Consider the following 18,676-nt stretch of genomic DNA (forward strand, 5'->3'; position numbering starts at 1 on the left):
AAAACTAAAAGTTACAAGGATCTTGTATGACATAATACTGACTAACATCAGTAGGTATTTGAATCAAGAATATATAGATCTCTTAACATGTAAGTCATTAGTTCTATACTTAGTGTGTACAGATGTTGGGGGACATAGATTTTACCTGTTGAATAGTTCCGTGTATTCCTCCAATTTTACAGTTATGCTTTAAATACTGTATTGCTTAAATGAATATAACTTGACCTGACTTCAGTAACAGAAACTGACAAAGGGTCTCAACTTACCTAACCTTTTGTCTGCAGACAAATAAAGCAGTAACAGCCACTAACATCACAATCAGAAACAAGCCAGCACTCACACCTTCAATAACTCCAAACAGAGGCTCTAGAAACAAAACAGTGTATTTATATACCTTGCGGAAAAGATATGAAGAATCAAAGAATCAATAACGTTCAGCAGATATGTTATCAGCTAAAGAAAATTATTAAATACAAGGAAATGAAAGGCATTTAAACACTTAGCTAAAACCTGGCCTTGATTTTCTGTCCTTATTTTTTCCAAACATTACGCAAAATTTTTCACTCCCAACCACAGTAAAAGAAAGCACAGCCCCATTATATGGGAGTTTAGTTCTCTTGCACTTTGAACTTTTCTTGGTGATAGCTTCATTGATTGTTTACCCTTTACTGTCAGCAGCTCCATCAAGCAGTCCTCTGAATTTTCAAACTAAGCCATGGCTCCAGCCTCATTTCAGAGCAGCCTTCAGGACATGCACAACAATCTGGTTTTGTTCCACTCCTTGCAAATAGTTCTAGATCCCAGAGTGTTCTGAGGCACAATATATAATCACATGCTACAGTAATTGAAAAACAAGCCTGAAACTAACCTGCCTCTGTAGTAATTGGCAACGAGAAGAAGGTGTCTGCAAAGAGTGGTTTAGGGAGTTCCTTCGGGTCTTCACTGAAGAGCTGGGTAAAAGCCCGTATGCTGATCCTAAAAAAACAGTAGTTTTAGTTAGAGCTCATCAGATATGCAGAACCAACAGCAGAAAAGTAAGAACTCATTTGCCCCTTGGAGATCATAGAATGGTTTAGGTTGGAAGGGACCTTGAAGATCATCTAGTTCCAACCCCCCTGCCATAGGCAGGCACACCTCCCACTACACCAGGTTGCCCAAGACCATGTCCAGCCTGGCCTTGAACACCTCCAGGGATGGGGGCTCAACAACCTCTCGGGGCAACCTGTTCCAGTGCCTTACCACCCTCAAAGTGAAAAATGTCTTCCTAATGCTTAATCTGAACCTGCCCTCTTCCTGATTGAAGCCATTCCCCCTCGTCCTATTGCTACATGCCCTAGTAAAAAGTCCTTCCCCAGCTCTCCTGTAAGCTGCCTTTAGGTACTGGAAGGCCACAATAAGATCTCCCTGGAGCCTTCTCTTCTCCAGGCTGAAATAGCCCCAACTCTTTTAGCCTCTTCTCATAGGAGAGGTGCTCCAGCCCTCGGATCATCCTCGTGGCTCTCCTCTGGACACGCTCCAGCAGGTCCATGTCCTTGTTATGTTGGGGACTCCAGAGCTGGATGCAGTACTCCAGGTGGGGTCTCACGAGAGCGGAGAGGGGCAGAATCACCTTCTTTGACCTGCTGGCCACACTTCTGATGCAGTCCAGGATACGGTTGGCCTTTTGGGCTGCGATGGTACATTGCTGGCTCATGTTGAGCTTCTTGTCAATCAGCACACCCAGGTCCTTCTCCTCAGGGCTGCTCTCCAGCCATTCCCTGCCAAGCCTGTATTTGTGCTTGGGATTGCTCCCACCCAGATGTAGGACCTTGCACTTGGCCTTGTTGAACTGCATGAGGCTGGCTTGGGCCCACCTCTCCAGCCTGTCCAGGTCCCTCTGGATGGCATTCCTCCCCTCCAGTGTGTCAACCTCACCAAACAGCTCGGTATCATCGGCAAACTTGCTAAGGGTGCACTCAAGCCCACCATCCATGTTGCCAACAAAGAAGTTAAACAGTACAGGTCCCAGTACCGACCCCTGAGGAATGCCACTCGTCACTGTTCTCCATTTGGACATCGAACCGTTGTCCGCAACTCTTTGAGTGCGACCGTCCAGCCAGTTCTTTATCCACCGAGTGGTTGATTTGTCGAATCCATGTCTCTTCAATTTAGAGACCAGGATATCACGTGGGATGGTGTCAAATGCTTTGCACAAGTCCAGGTTGCTCTTCCCTTGTCCACTGCCACTGTAACCCCTTTGTAGAAGGCCACCAAATTTGTCAGGCATGACTTAACCTTGGTGAAGCCATGCTGGCTGTCACCAATCACCTCCTTGTTTTCTGTGTGCCTTGGCAGAGTTTCCAGGAGGATCTGCTCCATGATCTTACCAGGCACAGAGGCGAGACTGACTGGCCTGTAATTCCCTGGGTCTTCCTTGTTTCCATTTTTAAAACAGGGGGTTATGTTTCCCCTTTTCCAGTCAACAGGAACCTCATCAGACTGCCACGACTTCTCAAATATGATGGCTAGTGGCTTAGCAACCTCATCTGCCAGTTCCCTCAGGACCCGCGGGTGTATCTCATCAGGTCCCATGGACTTGTGCACCTTCAGATTCCTCAGTGGTCTCCCACTCGATCTTCACCTACAGTGGGCAGTTCTTCATTTTCCCAATCCTCCCCTTTGCCTTCTGCATCATGGGCAGTGTAGCTGCAGTCCTTGCCAGTGAAGACTGAGGCAAAAAAGTCACTGAGTACCTCAGCTCTGTCTCTGTCCTGGGTAATCAGTTCTACTGTCTCCTTCTGGAGAGGGGCCCACATCTTCCCTAGTCTTTCTTTTCTTGCCGACATACTTAAAGAAGGATTTTTTGTTTGTCTTAACGTCCCTGGCCAGATTTAGTTCCATCTGGGCTTCAGTTTGCCTAACCTGATCCCTGGCTGCTTGAACGATTCCTCTGTATTCCTCCCAGGCTACCTGCCCCTGTTTCCACTCCCTATAGGCCTCCTTTTTGCTTTTGATCACGTCTAGGAGCTCCTCATTCATCCATGCAGGCCTCCTGTCTTTTCTGCCTGCCTTCCTCTTTGTAGGGATGCATCGCTCCTGAGCTTGGAGGAGGTGATCCTTGAATATTAACCCACTTTTTTTGGCCCCTTTTCCCTCCAGCGTTTCATCCCATGGCACCATACCAAGCAGATTCTTCAAGAGGCCAAAATCAGCTCTCCCAAAGTCCAGGGCGGTCAGTTTGTTGTGCACCTTCCTCGCTGCCTCAAGGAGCTCAAACTCGATATAGATAAGATAACCAAAACCTTTCCACTGATCACAGATAGGTGCCTGCATTAAGAACTGAGTTAAATACTACAGCTGGGAGAGCCCAGATAGTACAGAAGGAGGGCTCTGAGGTACCCTGGTGGAGGTAACGGATGGGACTGTGGCTGCTGGCACACACAACCTCACCGCGCCTGAAGGCAGGACCAGCAGAAGCTGCAGTGGGGAGAGGACTCAGAAATGCTTCTCAGTGGGGAGATATTTTCCCATCACATGGCTGGACGGGGCTGTACTAATGGAGAGATGTTCAGTCCTCTTGGTTCTCCTGGTAATGTGAGTATTTCCCAGATTGAATTTTTGGGAAGTGTGCCCTAATAAGAGCAGACTTGCTGATGATGAAGCAGCTGAGAGGCATGATGTGCACTGCCTGGCACATGCCTTCTGCCCATGTGGCTGTCCAGTGAGCAGCTTGCAGACTTCTTGGGAGAGTGTTTGCCTGCGGGAAGGGCATGACTGAGCTGCACTGGAGCTCAAGTTTGGTCTCTTGGCCTGCATAACTGCTGACCCTGGTCTTGGCAGCCACCCTCTTCCACACCTACAGCTAACCCAGGCCTAGCTCTGGAGTCTGGGGATGGTGCCACAGGTTAGAATAACCTCCAGATTCTTCTAGCTTGTTCCAAAGAACTGGTGTGGGGTAGCAGTGCCAAACAGACTGAGGGAAGCATGCTTGCCTTGTCCTGTTAAGTAATCTTACTTAGGTGATGGTCTTAAGTCTTTCCAAAGAAAGATTTAGCAGCTATAGGAGAGCTTCCCATCAAGTTGAGGGAAATAAATAAGCTTATTCACTGCACTGAGTTTTGTGCATAATTAATTGTGTCATTCCCACGCTAGTGAAGGACTGGTTCATACCTATGGAACAGGGGCATGCATAAAGCTTTTATAAATTCACAGTGAAACACAAAGAACATGGTACAACCCAGTTATTAATCTACAGAAGCTCAAGTGTATCAGACATCCAGACTGCACCATGACTAATAATGTGACAGAGCACAACTACCACCATAAATCTAACCTATAAGCAGTCCGAGGCTTTAGAGGTCCATCGCAGAATTTTTGCTGATCTGGATCACACCTTCCTCCCAGATTTTCCATTTCTCCTCCAAGCTTAATGTCAAAGCTTTTATAGTCACTGTCAGGGTTTTCAGCACATCTACTAGCAAAATAATTTGTCTGGTATATGCGTATAGAGTCGTTGTGTTTGTACTCCAGGTAAGAAGGTAATGGGTGCTCCTCATCAGGCTTTGGTCCTTCACTACCTACATCACGTGCAGAGAAAGACAGAAGGTTTACATACCACAGCTATTAATGTGATGCAGTTTATAGGCTCAAGCTGTTGACAGTTCTTATCCAACTTTCTAGCACTCCTTTGAGGCAGCACAGGCTACCTTGTAAATACAAAGCTATAGTGGTTAGAGAGTCTTGTTTCTAGTACCCAACTTGCTATTATTTTTCTGGGGAACTTCAGACAGATTTCCTCACAAGACCTTAGCGCAACTTTTCCAGATACAATGCTGCAATAGGCATGAGTGGGTTGAATTCAGTGCTATGACATTTTTTCCCTGTGCTGTTTGGGGGAATCTCTGTGACCCAGAATCCCGTATCCTACCACCAGCTATTTCAAAATGCAAGTGGAAAAAAAAAAAAAATCCACATACTGACAAGTCTTCTGTATAGACAGAAAAGCTGCAATAAGAAATGACAGAAGTCCCCTGAATGGAAACTCAAAATAATGTATAAAAGAATCAGGTATGTAAAACCATGGAAATGAGTAGTCCCTTTCTCAAAGAGCTTTATAACCTGCACAAATGTGACAAAGAAGACAGTAGAAATACTATCTGTGCTTTTTTTGCCCAAGGGCTGATGGACAGAGAGATTAAGAAACTTTCTCAGGGGTCACAAAATATGCCCCGGCATGCCAGTAAATGAAGCTGCTTCTAAAAACAAGGTATTAATTGTTGAGACATTCATCTGTTTTGTCACATATAGGTCACCTGCAGAAAGGGAAGTTTACATGCATTCTATGAGGGCAATTTCTGTTCTGTTTCACAGTGCTGCATGCAGTCATTTTCTTCAGTAAGCAAACACCACCTGGGAGATGCTACCTTTGCCTTCTCAGCATGGCTTACTGAGGTTGTCCAAAAGCGTTGCCTTACTGTTCTCACCTAACATTTAAAAGTACCTTTTGAGATCTGTGCACAGCAAGGAAGTTTCTTCTGTGTCCACTGCCAATGGTATCCAACATAAGTCTCCTACTGTGGAAATTTCCTGAACATACATGAGACCATTAACCTAGAGTACAGAAGCTAAATACTGCTTCCAGCTCTGCAGTTGCTACTGACCCTCTGAGGAGAAGACTGAGTTCCTAAATCCCCAGGTTAGGGAGCAGGTATAGATCCAAAACCTCTATGAAACCGAGCCACTAGATGAGGAGATGCTCCTTTGCTGTGTAGTGATGGAGGTGTACCTCTCCATGCAACTCCTGTAGGCTATAGAGAATGGTATTAAATCATCACACTTACCATCGGCCTCTCTCACAACCACAGTAAAGTATTTCACAGCTCCATTAGTATCACTAAACCAGCTGCAGTTAAAAGTAAAGTTGATGGAGGACTTGGTAATCAGCACCTCTTTTTTGTTCACTCGTATGTCTGGAGGTGGCTGAGGGGGACCTGAGTAATTAAAAAAAAAAAAAGAAAAATTTTTAAAAAAAGAGAAATGCATTACCTATGTATTTGCTGTGAACTAGACCTAGCAAGGGAAATGCAACTCTTGATAGAGCTCAGCTGACTGGATGCAAGTCTCTGATTCTATTCTCTTTGCAATCAAGAAAGTGTCTTCACCTCCCACAGGGAAACTGCCAAAGGATGAAACAAGTCAGCAGTGAATTAACTATAATAACAGTGGCAGCTCCTCAGTAGGAATTCCTGCAGAAGCCCACGTGGAAATGCATTAAAGTCTTGCTAAATCTACGAGATCAGAAATCGCAGCTGCTAAAAATGACACAGGTTTAATCCAGGTATTTGGAGGTCACATAGCACGCTCACTACAGGAAGTTACCTATTTTAAGCATCTAAATTTCTGCTTCCTTTTCCAGAGGAACAGCCCTGAGTCAGCCAGATGCAGCATTCAACTATAGAGTACCATCTTCCAGACTGACTGCAGAATTCCATAGGAAATGTTCTTCATATCATAGAAAGCTGTACCTCAGTGACACAGCAGAACTAAACTGGAAAGCAAAGTACACAGGGAAAAACCTTCAGAGAACCAGTGCAGCAAGAGTGGGGATTTTAAGGATCTACATTGTTGAATCTTTTAAAAATTTGTGTTACTGAAACTATATTGCATGTACGGGAAACATAACAAATATGTAAGCAGCTGGCTAAACTTCAAAAAGTTTTAGATTGCAAAAAGAACCAATAATTCACACATTTATATGTTGCTTAGCTAAACCTCTTAGATCTACAAAGCATAGCTACATCTTTTTATGTTCCCTTGAGGTAGGGCCTCCAATGTTAACCAGAGCCTGGGAGGGCAGCAGCACTCAAAACAAATACGAACAAACGTCAAACAGCTAACCTTCAAATAGGACTCAGTCTCACTTCTTGTGACATGAGTAGCTAGATCTTACTTCATCTGAATTTGTAGTATCCTTTGTGGTAGAGGAAGGAGATGACATTGTTGCAATTAAAATGCAATTTGTGGGAGAAAGGAGAAGGTAGGTTGGTGACTGAACTCTGCAGCTTAGCTCACTAGTTTCGAAACCAAACATAATTTTTATGATCTAACATTTCACACAAATGTGGCTTTTAATAAGCAGCTATAGAGGCATCCCTGAAAAGGCCTCCTGGCCATCCTGCCATTTTTGAGAAGTTTAGCCCTGGAGCGGTTCAGGCCCCTGTGTTGTACTGTGCCACTGAATCCAGAGGTACTGCAAAAACTGGAGCAGCTCTAGGGTCAGCAATGGTAGGCTGTTGACCATGGTGACACCTGGCAGTGCAGAGGCACCAGCAGATGCTGTTACTATCCTCCACTCAGCAGCCTAAGGGTGAAGAAACTGCAGAAGCTGTTTCAAAGCACATGCTTTGGAAATCTGTGACCTACCCTCAGTTCTAAATCCTACAGGTGATTTGGTCAGGTAGCATCTCAGAAAAGTGTACAGAGAGCTCAAAGAGGACAATCCAATATCCCTACTGAGGTATCACTTTGCTGATGATGGCCACCATTTGTGAGGGGAAACAGCCAGGCACAGGAAGCAAAGCAGCAGCCATGAGGACATCTAAAGATGTGGGATGACAAGGACATCTTTGGGGCTGAACATCAGAATGACAGGATAATTCTTCATGTTTCTCAGGCTGTATTTCATGAATGAGCCAAATAAGCAGGTCTGGCAATCTAATGAGAGGCAATATTGTTAAAATCCTGCATTGTCTGTTACAAGAGGGACCAAAGAACACGTTCACCCTATTTTGGCCACCAGATTATGAGTGCCACACACTAGCAATTGTGGAGTTCAGAACTCCTTTTGCTGTTTAACCAACACAAGCAATTGCTTATTGTTGCTCACTGCCTCCCTTCACGGCAACTCTGAATTCCACTTACGGTCTATCATTGTGATGGTGCTGTCTTCAACTACTTCACTCGTCATGTCTGCAGAATGCACCTTGATGGACACCAGGTATCGCTTGTGGGGAACGAGGGTCATGATATTAAGCAGAGATTTGTCTTTGTCTATCCTTTTAGAAAATTCCACTTCGCGAGTGTCCAGTTTTTTGCATTCAACACTATACCCATCAAAGTCAGAATCAGGAGGAGTCCAGGAACACGCAATGGCAGTAGAAGTCTGGGGCCGGCAATGAAGGCTTTGTATCTTGTCTGGTTCTAGAGGAACATTGAGAAGTTAAAGCTTAGTGGGAAAAGGGACAGGCATCATACACACTCTGTTCACCCTATGGCCCCTAGATTCTGCATCAACCATTTGATTAGAGGAGGAGGCTGGGAGCCAGAATTCCCACCTATCCTGCAAATGTGCACTGCCTGATTATTAGGCAAGGCTGTCTAACTCATTTTAGCCATCTGAAATTGGATTTAGTGACATCAGCCTCATGAGGTTTGTGAAGCTTCAGTAATTAATTGTGAAAACAAGCAAACAAAACTACTTGCTGAAGTCTTAACAAGAACAGCAACAATGGAAATCAATGGATTTCTAGAACTCTATTACAACTTATTTGGAGGTTATGTGTGGTCACCAGTATCAGTCAATACTGATACTGTCATCTCCGTGACTAACCTGGTTTCCTGGGTAGCATGCGGTGTGTCCATATTACTAAAGCATACCACAGAAATATTCTTTATCCATGTAATATTGGAGCACCATCTATATAACGTGACATGTAACAAGGATGGGATTTCACTTTCAGATGGCAGATGTCCACAATTAAGTGATTAAATACAAGTGACAGAGGTAGCTATGCTCTCACTTTAATTAACATTCTGAATGAAGTCGAAAGAGCTATTCAGCTTACTAAACATAGATGTCAAATTGGAGCTGAATCCCACCTTAAGTGACATGAGGGTTTGCCAAGGCTCAGTTATTTTTACAATTCCAGCTCACTTTTTCAAATCAGCCTGCTATTGAGCTTGCTAGAGATGATATGGATCCACAGACACAGACAGAAACCCGGAGCAGTGAAAACACACTGATTCCAGTTTCAAATCTAGCACAGCAGGGTTTCATTCATCCTTCCTGCCTGATTGTTCAGAAACATTTTGATTATTTCAATATTCTACTGTCAGAGAAGTATGGATATTCAGTCTTATTTTACCCCTGAAACTGAATGATTCACGCTCTGCAACCAAAACAGCCCCACTCTGGATGTGAAGTTTGCAAATGTATGTCCATTTTCAATCTGTAAAACAGTTGACCTTGCACACAGCAACAGCTTAGAGTTTAGCTGAATTCATCACCAGCCATTCATGAATTTATTAATGGAAATTACAGACTGCGAAAGGAATTGGAAGTTTTAACAGTTTTGCATCTTCTCCAGCTAAGTGTCTGGGTGCAGTGGAAATTGTTACTTACTTGTTCTCACACTTGCAGCCTGTGACTGACTGTATGTCTTCCAGCTGTCACCACTAACTGTTCTGACACTGAACTCATAGAGTCTTCCTGGTCGCAGGCCATAGATGATGCGTACTTTTGATTTACTGCTGCTGTAGGGATTGAATACCGTGAGGGGATCTTTTGGAAGCCACTGCAACTCAAAATCGTCATAGTCTGTCCAGTCTGGAGGACCCAGCCAAGTGATTGATAAAGAAGTATTTGCAACATCAGTAAACGATACAGTGTTAGGAGGGCTGGGTGCTACACAGAAAGGGGAGGGGGGAAGAAGAAGAAAAAGAGAGTCTTAACAAATTTTTACACAAGACAAATAATATGAAACATGCATTATTTTCTTCACGCATCACAAAGTGGTTTATATTATCCTGCATACACAGCCAGATACTGCATGTGTGCTGATAGTGCTTTCACAGACGTTACATATTCCTGAACCTTTGAAAGAAACACAGTGCTGAACAAAATCACACTCTATTGGTTTAATACCTTTAAGGGATATCCCTTATCTTTACACCTTCAGTGACTCTTATAATAAATCCTCCTTCAGAATAAGTCTGTTGCATAGCTGTGAACTAATATGAATTCTGAAAGATGGGACTAAACAAAAATCCCAAAGCTTTTGTGTCTTTTACCTGTTCTTCCTTCAGCATTTGCTGTGTTGGTCAGGTCACCACTGTGAGTCACCACAACCAGAGTGTACTTCCTGCCAGGAATGAGCCCCTGGAAATGCCACTCTTTCAGGTCTTTCCTGTGCCATGTTTCTTTCTGTGTCCCATTTGGGTTGTAAAGATTCAGTTCATAGAAGTCAACATCTCCTGCTGCTGGACCCCAGGTGAACCACAGACTGTCTGTCATGTTTCGGTTTGATGCCTTCAGACCAACAACTGGGGCTGGTACTGAAAAAAAGGGAATAGGTATTATGTTGTGTAGAAGATTATTAGGGTAAGGAGAAGTAACAAGTTCAAGCAGACTTTACACTTATCCCACAGTGACAGCTACATAATGATCTAGAAAGCAACCACAGCTGGCCAAAAAGCCAGAAAGCATCAGGAAGTATATCTCAATAGTTTGCTTTCTTATTTTGAACTGCCACTGTCCCAAAAAGCAGCCAAGATGTTCATAACAGACAGTTTTGCAAATGTTAAGCAGCTTTTTTCTAGTCAGCGTCTGGAAACATCCAATTCTGAGGTAGCTGGAGAAATTGCACCACAGTGGTACACAGGGGTTACTATACGGTGCCTCAGAGGATAAAGAAAGGTTTCACAGAGTGTCAGGGCTGTTAGAGCTGCTTAGGAAAAATATGCTTCCTGCGTGCGGCTGAACAAACATGGAGCTGCAGCCAGAGATCTCCATGGGAGACAAGTTTTATTTCACTGGTAGACTGTCTACCCCATTAACCCTACTTGCTTTGCCTTTTTGTCTTTTCCACTCATAGACCAATAATGCTTTTAGGATGGGAGGCAGCTGTTTTCCTTTAAGGCTTATGCAGCATACATTGGGATGTTCTTCTCCTGACCTGAGTACCTAGGAACTATTGCTTCGTTTTTCCTCTTGTAACAACATCATTCAGAATTGACCTTCTTTTTCTAATGTTTTTCATATATAAGAGCCAATTTTGATATTTCTAATAATTGCTCTAATCTAGCATGAGCATCAGACCAGCTCCCTTCATTAGCACCACACTGGAGACAGATGATTTTCTTAGATGTTCTTGCCTGTTCTTCCAAAGACAGATGACTCGTTAGTGAGGTCTCCGCTGTGGGTAACAATCACCATTCGATACATCCTGCCTTGCCGCAGGTTCTGGAATGAACACTGCTGGAGATGCTGCTCTCCTGAAATCCTGTCGTGAAGGGATTTGTCTGGGTTGTATAGGAAGATGTCATATGAATCAAGCTCCCCTTGCGAGGTGGTCCAGCTGAAGGACAATCGATCAGTGGTGTTCTCTGTGACCTTCAGATTTGTGACAGCTGCTGGAACTGAAAAGAAGAATAAATGCAAGAGTAAATATCAAAGTGTCCAGCCACTAAGCTGAACCCTTAATCAAGTAGAGAACTCATGGCTGGAATACATTTCAATTAAGCCACAAGGAGCTAAGTAATGTCAACAGCAACTTTCAGAAGCAAGGGGAAAGCATTTATGAGGTGCTGCTGAGTCTCTCCAATACAATGTTTGTATTTCTCAGCAGGCCTGGTTATCCAGCCTGTGCTCACACAGAACTGTCCATTAGTTTCTACACGAAGTGTTAATTGAGTAAAGACTGCAAGACTTGGCTCTAAGTTTAGAGATGTCTATTCACATCAAATACTGCACCAAGAGCCTTAAGATTGTGAATTAAAAACTTGATAACAATAAAGTATTCATGTAGTTCCATAACAGGTAGACTGAGGGAAGCATTCAGCGCTTTGGTTTAATATCCTTATTATGAACCATGGCCACATTATTATGCTAACAAATTTCAGATTCATGTACCAAGCACATAACAGGAAAAATTATGCATAAATATCTGGAGTCTGTCCTTACTGGAAACATTCCAGAATCAAGACACACAGACGATTCATGTATTTAATGATATCTGACTGAGGGAGCTATAAATAAAGATGTTCTAATTACCTGTTCGGCCAACAGTTTCTGCTCGTTTACTGAAAAGCCCGCCACTGACTGTCAAAACTTGTATTTTATACTTCTTGCCGGCTAACAAATCTTCAAATTTGTGCTGTTTGGCAGTAGCTGGCTCTGATTTGTTGCTCAGGAGGATTCCTTGCTCATTCAAGAGTAGAATGTCATATCTTTCAGCTACACCAGGAGCTTTCTGCCAGGTTACTAACAAGGAATGACTGCTGTAAGCATGATGGGCTAATAATTCCTGGACAGAGGCTGGAACTGGAAGCAACAATTAAAGGCAGGACATTATCAGGTGAAATACAGATCATTCAATACACAACTGTGAATACAGTAACTAATAAAGAAGATCTTTATACATTTACATGTCCACTTGTGGGAAGAGAGATGTCTGTGCATGTGTTTGCACAAGCAAGTAATTCCTAGACATAAATACAGTTAGATTAAGTTACAGAACATCATGGACATCTGAACTGGGCACAGAGAAGCAAAAGATATCCATAAATTATCACAAAAAGAGGGAGAAGTAGAATGAGATGAACTGACCGAAACAGTTAAGAAAGGCACGTGAAAAAGAACTGAAAAATAAAGAAGTGGTAAATTGGTGCAAAATAGTGGCACAGAATAGAAAATATTAGCCAGCAGCTGTTGTACAAAAATCAAGGCCACAGTAAACGCATGTATGTGCAAAAGAGAGAGGATGGATTAAAAACAAGGTGTTCTACTGTCTGTGTGTCCTGACACATAGCATACTGGGCAACACATTGTCTAACAAGCCTTGACCATACAATGGGCTCTGCTAGAACACAGTATTTGACTACATGGAGCCCTGCAGATGTATGTGTTGGATGGGTACAGGCACAGGACCGGGAAGGGTTAGAACTGCATTCATCCTATAAAGGCACACTTTGGGCTGGGACCTGAATTCCACACACCTTTACCCAGCTAAAGCTACTCATGTGACAGATCTCACTGGTATTAACAGAGCCATGCTTAAGTGTTTGCAAGTCTGAGGACTCATGCTCTTTGAGATAAATGCTTCTTGTGAGTCTGGGTCTTCCCATACCCAAAGGTACGTTCATAAACATTATTAAATAAGGGTCAGCTTCTGAGAAGACATCATGCAACTTGCTCCTTGTCTCAAAAGGAACATACTTGTTCTCCCGAAAGCTGTTAAGCTGTTGTGCAAGGTGCCACTGTTAGATTGCACCACCACCCGGTACTGCTCTCCAGCTTCCAACTTGTGAAACACGTGCTCAGAGACATGTTTGGAGACACTCTGTGAATCAAGCTGATGGTTTTGCTGAAATATAGTCACTGTGTAGGAATCAACATCTCCACCTCCAGGAGTCCAGCTCACTTTCAGGCTGTTTGTCAGGCCGTTAGGTGACACATGAATGTTTCTGACCGCACTTGGAACTGGAAAAAAAAAAAAAGGAACACAAAGGCACCTGCTCACAAATTTTCTGTTTGATTGAGATTTTTTAATTCCTACTTTTTTATGGTGACAGCAAATGATTCAAAGGACAAAGAGCATTTACATGTACAAGTAATTTCACTTATGTGTAAACACAAGTAAAGCTAAAGACATTTATGGAGGATTGTGCCATTTTAGAAAAGCAATTCTATATGTTTACAAGAAGAAAAGTAAAGAAAACCTAAGTTAAACAGAAAAAAAAGTTTGTATGTTCTTTTATCTGGATAACCTCCCTCTTCTCCAAATGATGCTTTAGAAACATCTCAGAAAATCAAAGCTTTTTATGTACACTTACTTAGTAGGCTTTTTTCAGTCTTAATCTCGCCCATTCATTTCAGGTGGGTAAACAGAGGCGTAAAATAGCTTAAGTGATTTAGCCAGAGATACTAAGCAAACAACTGGCATGCATGGGGATAACAGAAACCCAAACACTGACATCTCAATACCATTCCTATGCAACAAACCAAATTACCCGCCAATAATCAAATATTGGTGCCTGTGACATATGTTTATTAAGCACAGACAAAGCTGGCTGAAGTACTACTGTGATTTTCAATGAGATCTGCTGTCTTTATGCCAGTGTTGCAGGAGCTCAAATAAGATCATGGTTTTCCCTTGATTTTCTGCTCCTCATTCTTTCTTCTAGAGAAGCCTCAATACATTTTTAAATACCACATTATTTCTTACTTGTCAGGCCTTCTATGAAAGTAGCACGTTGTGCATCTCCACTGATTGTCAAGACAAGAATTTTGTATAGACGTCCTGGAGTCAGAGCTGTGAACCAATACTCCTCAATCGTGTTCCCAAGGAAAATGGGTGGGAAGATCTTCATATCATTGAAGAGGAGCTGAATCTCATATTTGTCAACATCCCCCTCAGCCTTTGACCAAGTTACCTGCAGATCTTCTGTGCTCCTGTTACTAAGAGTCAGTTCCTTTACCGACTCTGGCACTGAAGAGGTGAGAAGAAAGATAGGAAACTTCTCAGTACTTATTACCAGATCACAGCAAAAAGATAACAGCTCTGAAGACATGGTCCTGAGCTAAAACTTTTAATTCCATTCCCTAGGAAAAGCAGTAGACTGCACTTATTTGCAAGGGTTGCTGTTTGTGGTCTGCACCATATCGAACACTGGAAGGTCTCATTTCAGAACAGGGAGCGCACAGTCTATCAGCATAAAAATAATAAGTGAATAATAACAGAGCCTGCAGGGAGTTTGCATAGCCAACAAAAATTGACTAGGATCTGCATGTACAACATATGCGGTGCAAAGAGACCTGAGCTAGAGGAGACCAGAGGCAAGCTGTCTATGTGATGCAGCACCACATTGCACAGTTCCCAATTCCTGCCAGACGCAAGTCAGTTATTTTTGCCCAGTGCTACATCTGTGTTAATAACATTGGTTTCTTAGCATGGCTCATTGGCTTACATGTAGTGCTAGGTGAAGACAGGGAGATTGCATCCAGATCTTTACTGGCTCACAACTAGCCACCTTACCACTCTTGCCCCACGCTCTCCAACTCTAGTTCTTGGAGTAATTTGAGTAGAGTGAGGTCTAGCCTATCTTCTTCCTTATACATTTCCATAACCAGAAAAAACTGTCTTGTACATTCTGGCCTAGCTTAAGCATAAATACTAAGCTGATCTGGAAAACTGTACAATTCTTTTTTTCAGTTTTCCACCTTTCAAGATTTAGCTTTCCAAATTCACAGCACAGGTCTCTTCTTTCACTTTCTATATGTCTGCAACTTAAACATTGGTCATAAACTAAATACTGCTGTCCATATTTGGAATGACACACATTAAAAGAGTCACACTCAACATTCTATGTTAAAATCATACAAGATTTTTGAGCCCAGGTAAATAGAAAAAAATCCTGGAGCGTCTCAGGATGTTTCCAGGGTGTTTACTTACTTGTTCTGCCATAGACTCTTTCACTAGTTTCGTATTTCCCACTCTTTGTGCTGACCGTGACACTGTACTGCCTCCCTGGGACCAGATTAGTGAACACACATTCATTTTCATCCTTTGGGATACTTTTTGTTTGGATGAAATCATTGTTGTTCTTGATGATCACTTCATAATTATCAAAATATCCAGAGGCATGTAACCAGGACACCTTCAAGTAGTCACTTCTGGCAGAATTGCTGACAGTAAGTCCCTGAACACTTGAAGGGACTGAAAGAAAAAAACGCAATTAAAGATTCAGAAAGCAATAACTTCCTGAAGTAAAAGGAGTTGCTTTAGTGAACTATATTTGTGGTAATTACCATTTTTCTGAGGAAATTGCAAAAAGACCACAATGTGATTTAAGCAATACCCTACCCTCTAAAATAGTAACTGCAGTTTCCACGCTGCTTTATATCATATGACAACAGTTTACCTTCCCAATTTTTGGTCTTTCGGAATTTGGTCAGTTTTGTTTATAACAGTGAGTTCCACAGGTTTGCACTAGTCCTGGATTTGCTTCTCCTCATTTAAATGGCTGTTCCTTGGATTTTCACTTACTTCACGAGAATACTAAAATTGCACTAACTTGATACTCTCTGTCATTTTAACACCCCTTACCATCTTTCTTTCATTCTACTGGTTTACCAAGTACAAAGTCTCAGTCTTTTCAGTCTTTGAAGAAGTTTTAAAAAGTTTTCCATCATTATTGCCACTTTGCTCTGAAATTTCTCTATTCCTGTTATAATATCCTCGAACACTGCATAACCAAAACCATAGACATGGGTGTTACATGACTGAAAAGAATAGACATGTGTGGTACTCATTTATGTGACACCTTACTAATATTTTAGTAGTGAGTTCCTATCCCATTCTTTCAGTGTTTCAGTAACGTTTTGGGGTACTGGAGTACTGCGTCCAGTTCTGGGCTCCCCAGTTCAAGAAAGACAGGGATCTGCTGGAGAGGGTCCAGCAAAGGGCTATGAAGATGATTAGGGGATTAGAACACTTTTCATATGAGGAAAGGCTGAGGAACTTGGGTCTCTTTAGTCTAGAGAAAAGAAGAATGAGGGGGGATCTTATTAATACTTTCAAATACTTAAAGGGAGGATGCCAGAGGGATGGGAGGAGTCTTTTTTCAGTGGTGCCCATTGATAGGACGAGGGGTAATGGGCACAAGCTTGAACATAGGAAGTTCCATCTTAACATGAGGAGGAACTTCTTCACTTTGAGGGTAGTGGAGCACTGGAACAGGTGTCCAGAGAGGTTGTGGAGTTCAAAGCCTGCCTGGACGCTGTCCTGTGCAACCTGTTGTAGGTGACCCTGCTCTGGCAGGGGGGTTGGACTAGATGATCCCCAGAGGTCCCTTCCAACCCTGACTATTCTGTGATTCTGTGGGAATGGTCTGCAGAATATACTTGAAAAGCCAAGTAGAGGGGTAAAGGGCAGGTGAATGTGTTTGAGTCAAAACCGATACAAGATTTCTGCTCACTCACAAGGATTGATGTATGACTTTTATGCATGGTAAAGTTATTTTGTATGACATAAAGCAGTAGTTGGGGCATAAGAGTAAGACTAAGTCTGTAAATTTTATGGTTTGACCCTCCAAGACCTACTCACCCATCCCAGTTTGGTCAGATATTGATAGATCATTGATAAAGGCTATACAAAGTGGTTACGGCAACTGGATTCACTCAGAGGCTCTCTTTACCTGTTCGTTCCTGGCTGAAGGAATAATTTTCATACTTTCCACTCTTTGTGGTTATCATCACATTGTAAAGCGTCCCAGGAGTAAGGCTGCTGAAGGAGCATTCACTGAAGGATTTTGAAACGGTGAGAGTCTGAACAATCTGGTCATCGTGAGAGAGTGTTACCAAATAACTGTCTACATCTCCAGAAGCTGGCAGCCAAGAAACACTGAGGTAGTCACTTCGACCTGAGTTATTTACTGTTACTCCAGTCACGCTGGAAGGAACTGTGCAACAAAGAGGAAAAACCAGAAAAGCTTTAACTAGCTAATTCCTATTGTTGTGAGAATGTCTGGAATGCCACCCTGCAAAATAAGCAGTCTGGAACTCCTGAGAAGCTCTGCACTGACTCCACTCAGCAGCAGTCATCCGCTTTTTGGAGTACAGTGAAGGAAACTGTCTTTGGTGGCATGATCCCAGCACTTCTAAAATCTCAGAAGATGAATTATCCTCTCAAGTTGCCATTCATCAGTAATAACAATAACTACTGAGGCTTATATAAAGTTGAGGATCATAAAAGAATGTGTTTCATTTACAATGAGTTCTCTGACACCTAGTGGCCAAAACATGAATGCAATTTGTTTTCAAGCCAGCAAGGTGAGCTCAAAGGCTCCACACTGCCAGAACTACCATCACTCAGATACAAAATCATTAGGGTTATTACAGGGACAGACCTTAATCATAACTAAATGCCACATTTTCACTGGACTCTGATGCACTGAACTGACTTACATCAGTAGGAAGACTGCCCATCAGCTGTCAGAGTAAAAAATATTAGCAGATTTTACAAAACTATGTACTTCAAGCCTTTTAGTGTTATTCTTTGCCATTTTTTTTCTTTTTACCTGAAATTCGTTGTTTTCAAGGGGAACATTGGAGTAAACTGCAGAATGCCTGGCCTTTGCCAAATCCACATAAAGGGTGAAATTGCAATGTGTTGTCAATTTTCCCCTCTATTTAAATCTCCAAAGGACTGGTATGACACCTCATGAGTCATTAAACTTAGAGAATTTGATGCAATAGATCCTGTCCTATGCAATATAGAAGGGCCTCATAACGAGTAATTAACCCTAGTGGACATTCTTTAACGTCGGATTGGAGAAAAAGAACGAATCATGAGAGACTGAGACACAAATTCATCCCACCACCTTTAGGCAGCTAATCTGCACACCTAAGGAGCAATTGCCCTATGCTGTCATCTAGTCAATGGAACAAGAAAGTCCGTTCCAAGGAGCGATTCACCTACCACAGCTGTATATCACTCTCAGAGCATATTTTTGTCTTCATTACAGAGTGATCCTGCTGTACAGAGTTCCTGTTGAAGGCAGAGCAGTTAGCTCCTTAAAGCTACGTTAGCATGAATCTGGACCAACAGTGTGTCTGAGATTACGCACAGGAATTATAGGGCTGAAAATCCTGTATTTCTGAATTCTCAGTCCAGTGGCTTAATCACAAGACCATTCTCTT

General features: G+C 42.6%; 1 protein-coding gene across 1 annotated transcript in view; it reads right to left on the minus strand.

Annotated features, from left to right (window-relative positions):
- Positions 1 to 18,676, minus strand: part of PTPRB (protein tyrosine phosphatase receptor type B) — a gene marked incomplete at its 5' end in the record, with an annotated part of 63,834 nt that overhangs the window by 11,709 nt on the left and 33,449 nt on the right. Inside the window, 13 exons of the mRNA XM_082498639.1 lie at positions 267 to 366; positions 869 to 975; positions 4,313 to 4,552; positions 5,816 to 5,969; positions 7,900 to 8,178; positions 9,380 to 9,661; positions 10,048 to 10,311; positions 11,131 to 11,394; positions 12,029 to 12,298; positions 13,193 to 13,456; positions 14,202 to 14,465; positions 15,429 to 15,692; positions 17,173 to 17,436. Coding sequence (XP_082354765.1) covers positions 267 to 366; positions 869 to 975; positions 4,313 to 4,552; positions 5,816 to 5,969; positions 7,900 to 8,178; positions 9,380 to 9,661; positions 10,048 to 10,311; positions 11,131 to 11,394; positions 12,029 to 12,298; positions 13,193 to 13,456; positions 14,202 to 14,465; positions 15,429 to 15,692; positions 17,173 to 17,436 — 3,016 coding nt within the window. The remainder of the gene's footprint in view (positions 1 to 266; positions 367 to 868; positions 976 to 4,312; positions 4,553 to 5,815; positions 5,970 to 7,899; positions 8,179 to 9,379; positions 9,662 to 10,047; positions 10,312 to 11,130; positions 11,395 to 12,028; positions 12,299 to 13,192; positions 13,457 to 14,201; positions 14,466 to 15,428; positions 15,693 to 17,172; positions 17,437 to 18,676) is intronic.

Source organism: Vanellus vanellus, assembly GCF_965231255.1.
Source record: "Vanellus vanellus genome assembly, chromosome: 1".
Classification (NCBI taxonomy): domain Eukaryota; kingdom Metazoa; phylum Chordata; class Aves; order Charadriiformes; family Charadriidae; genus Vanellus; species Vanellus vanellus.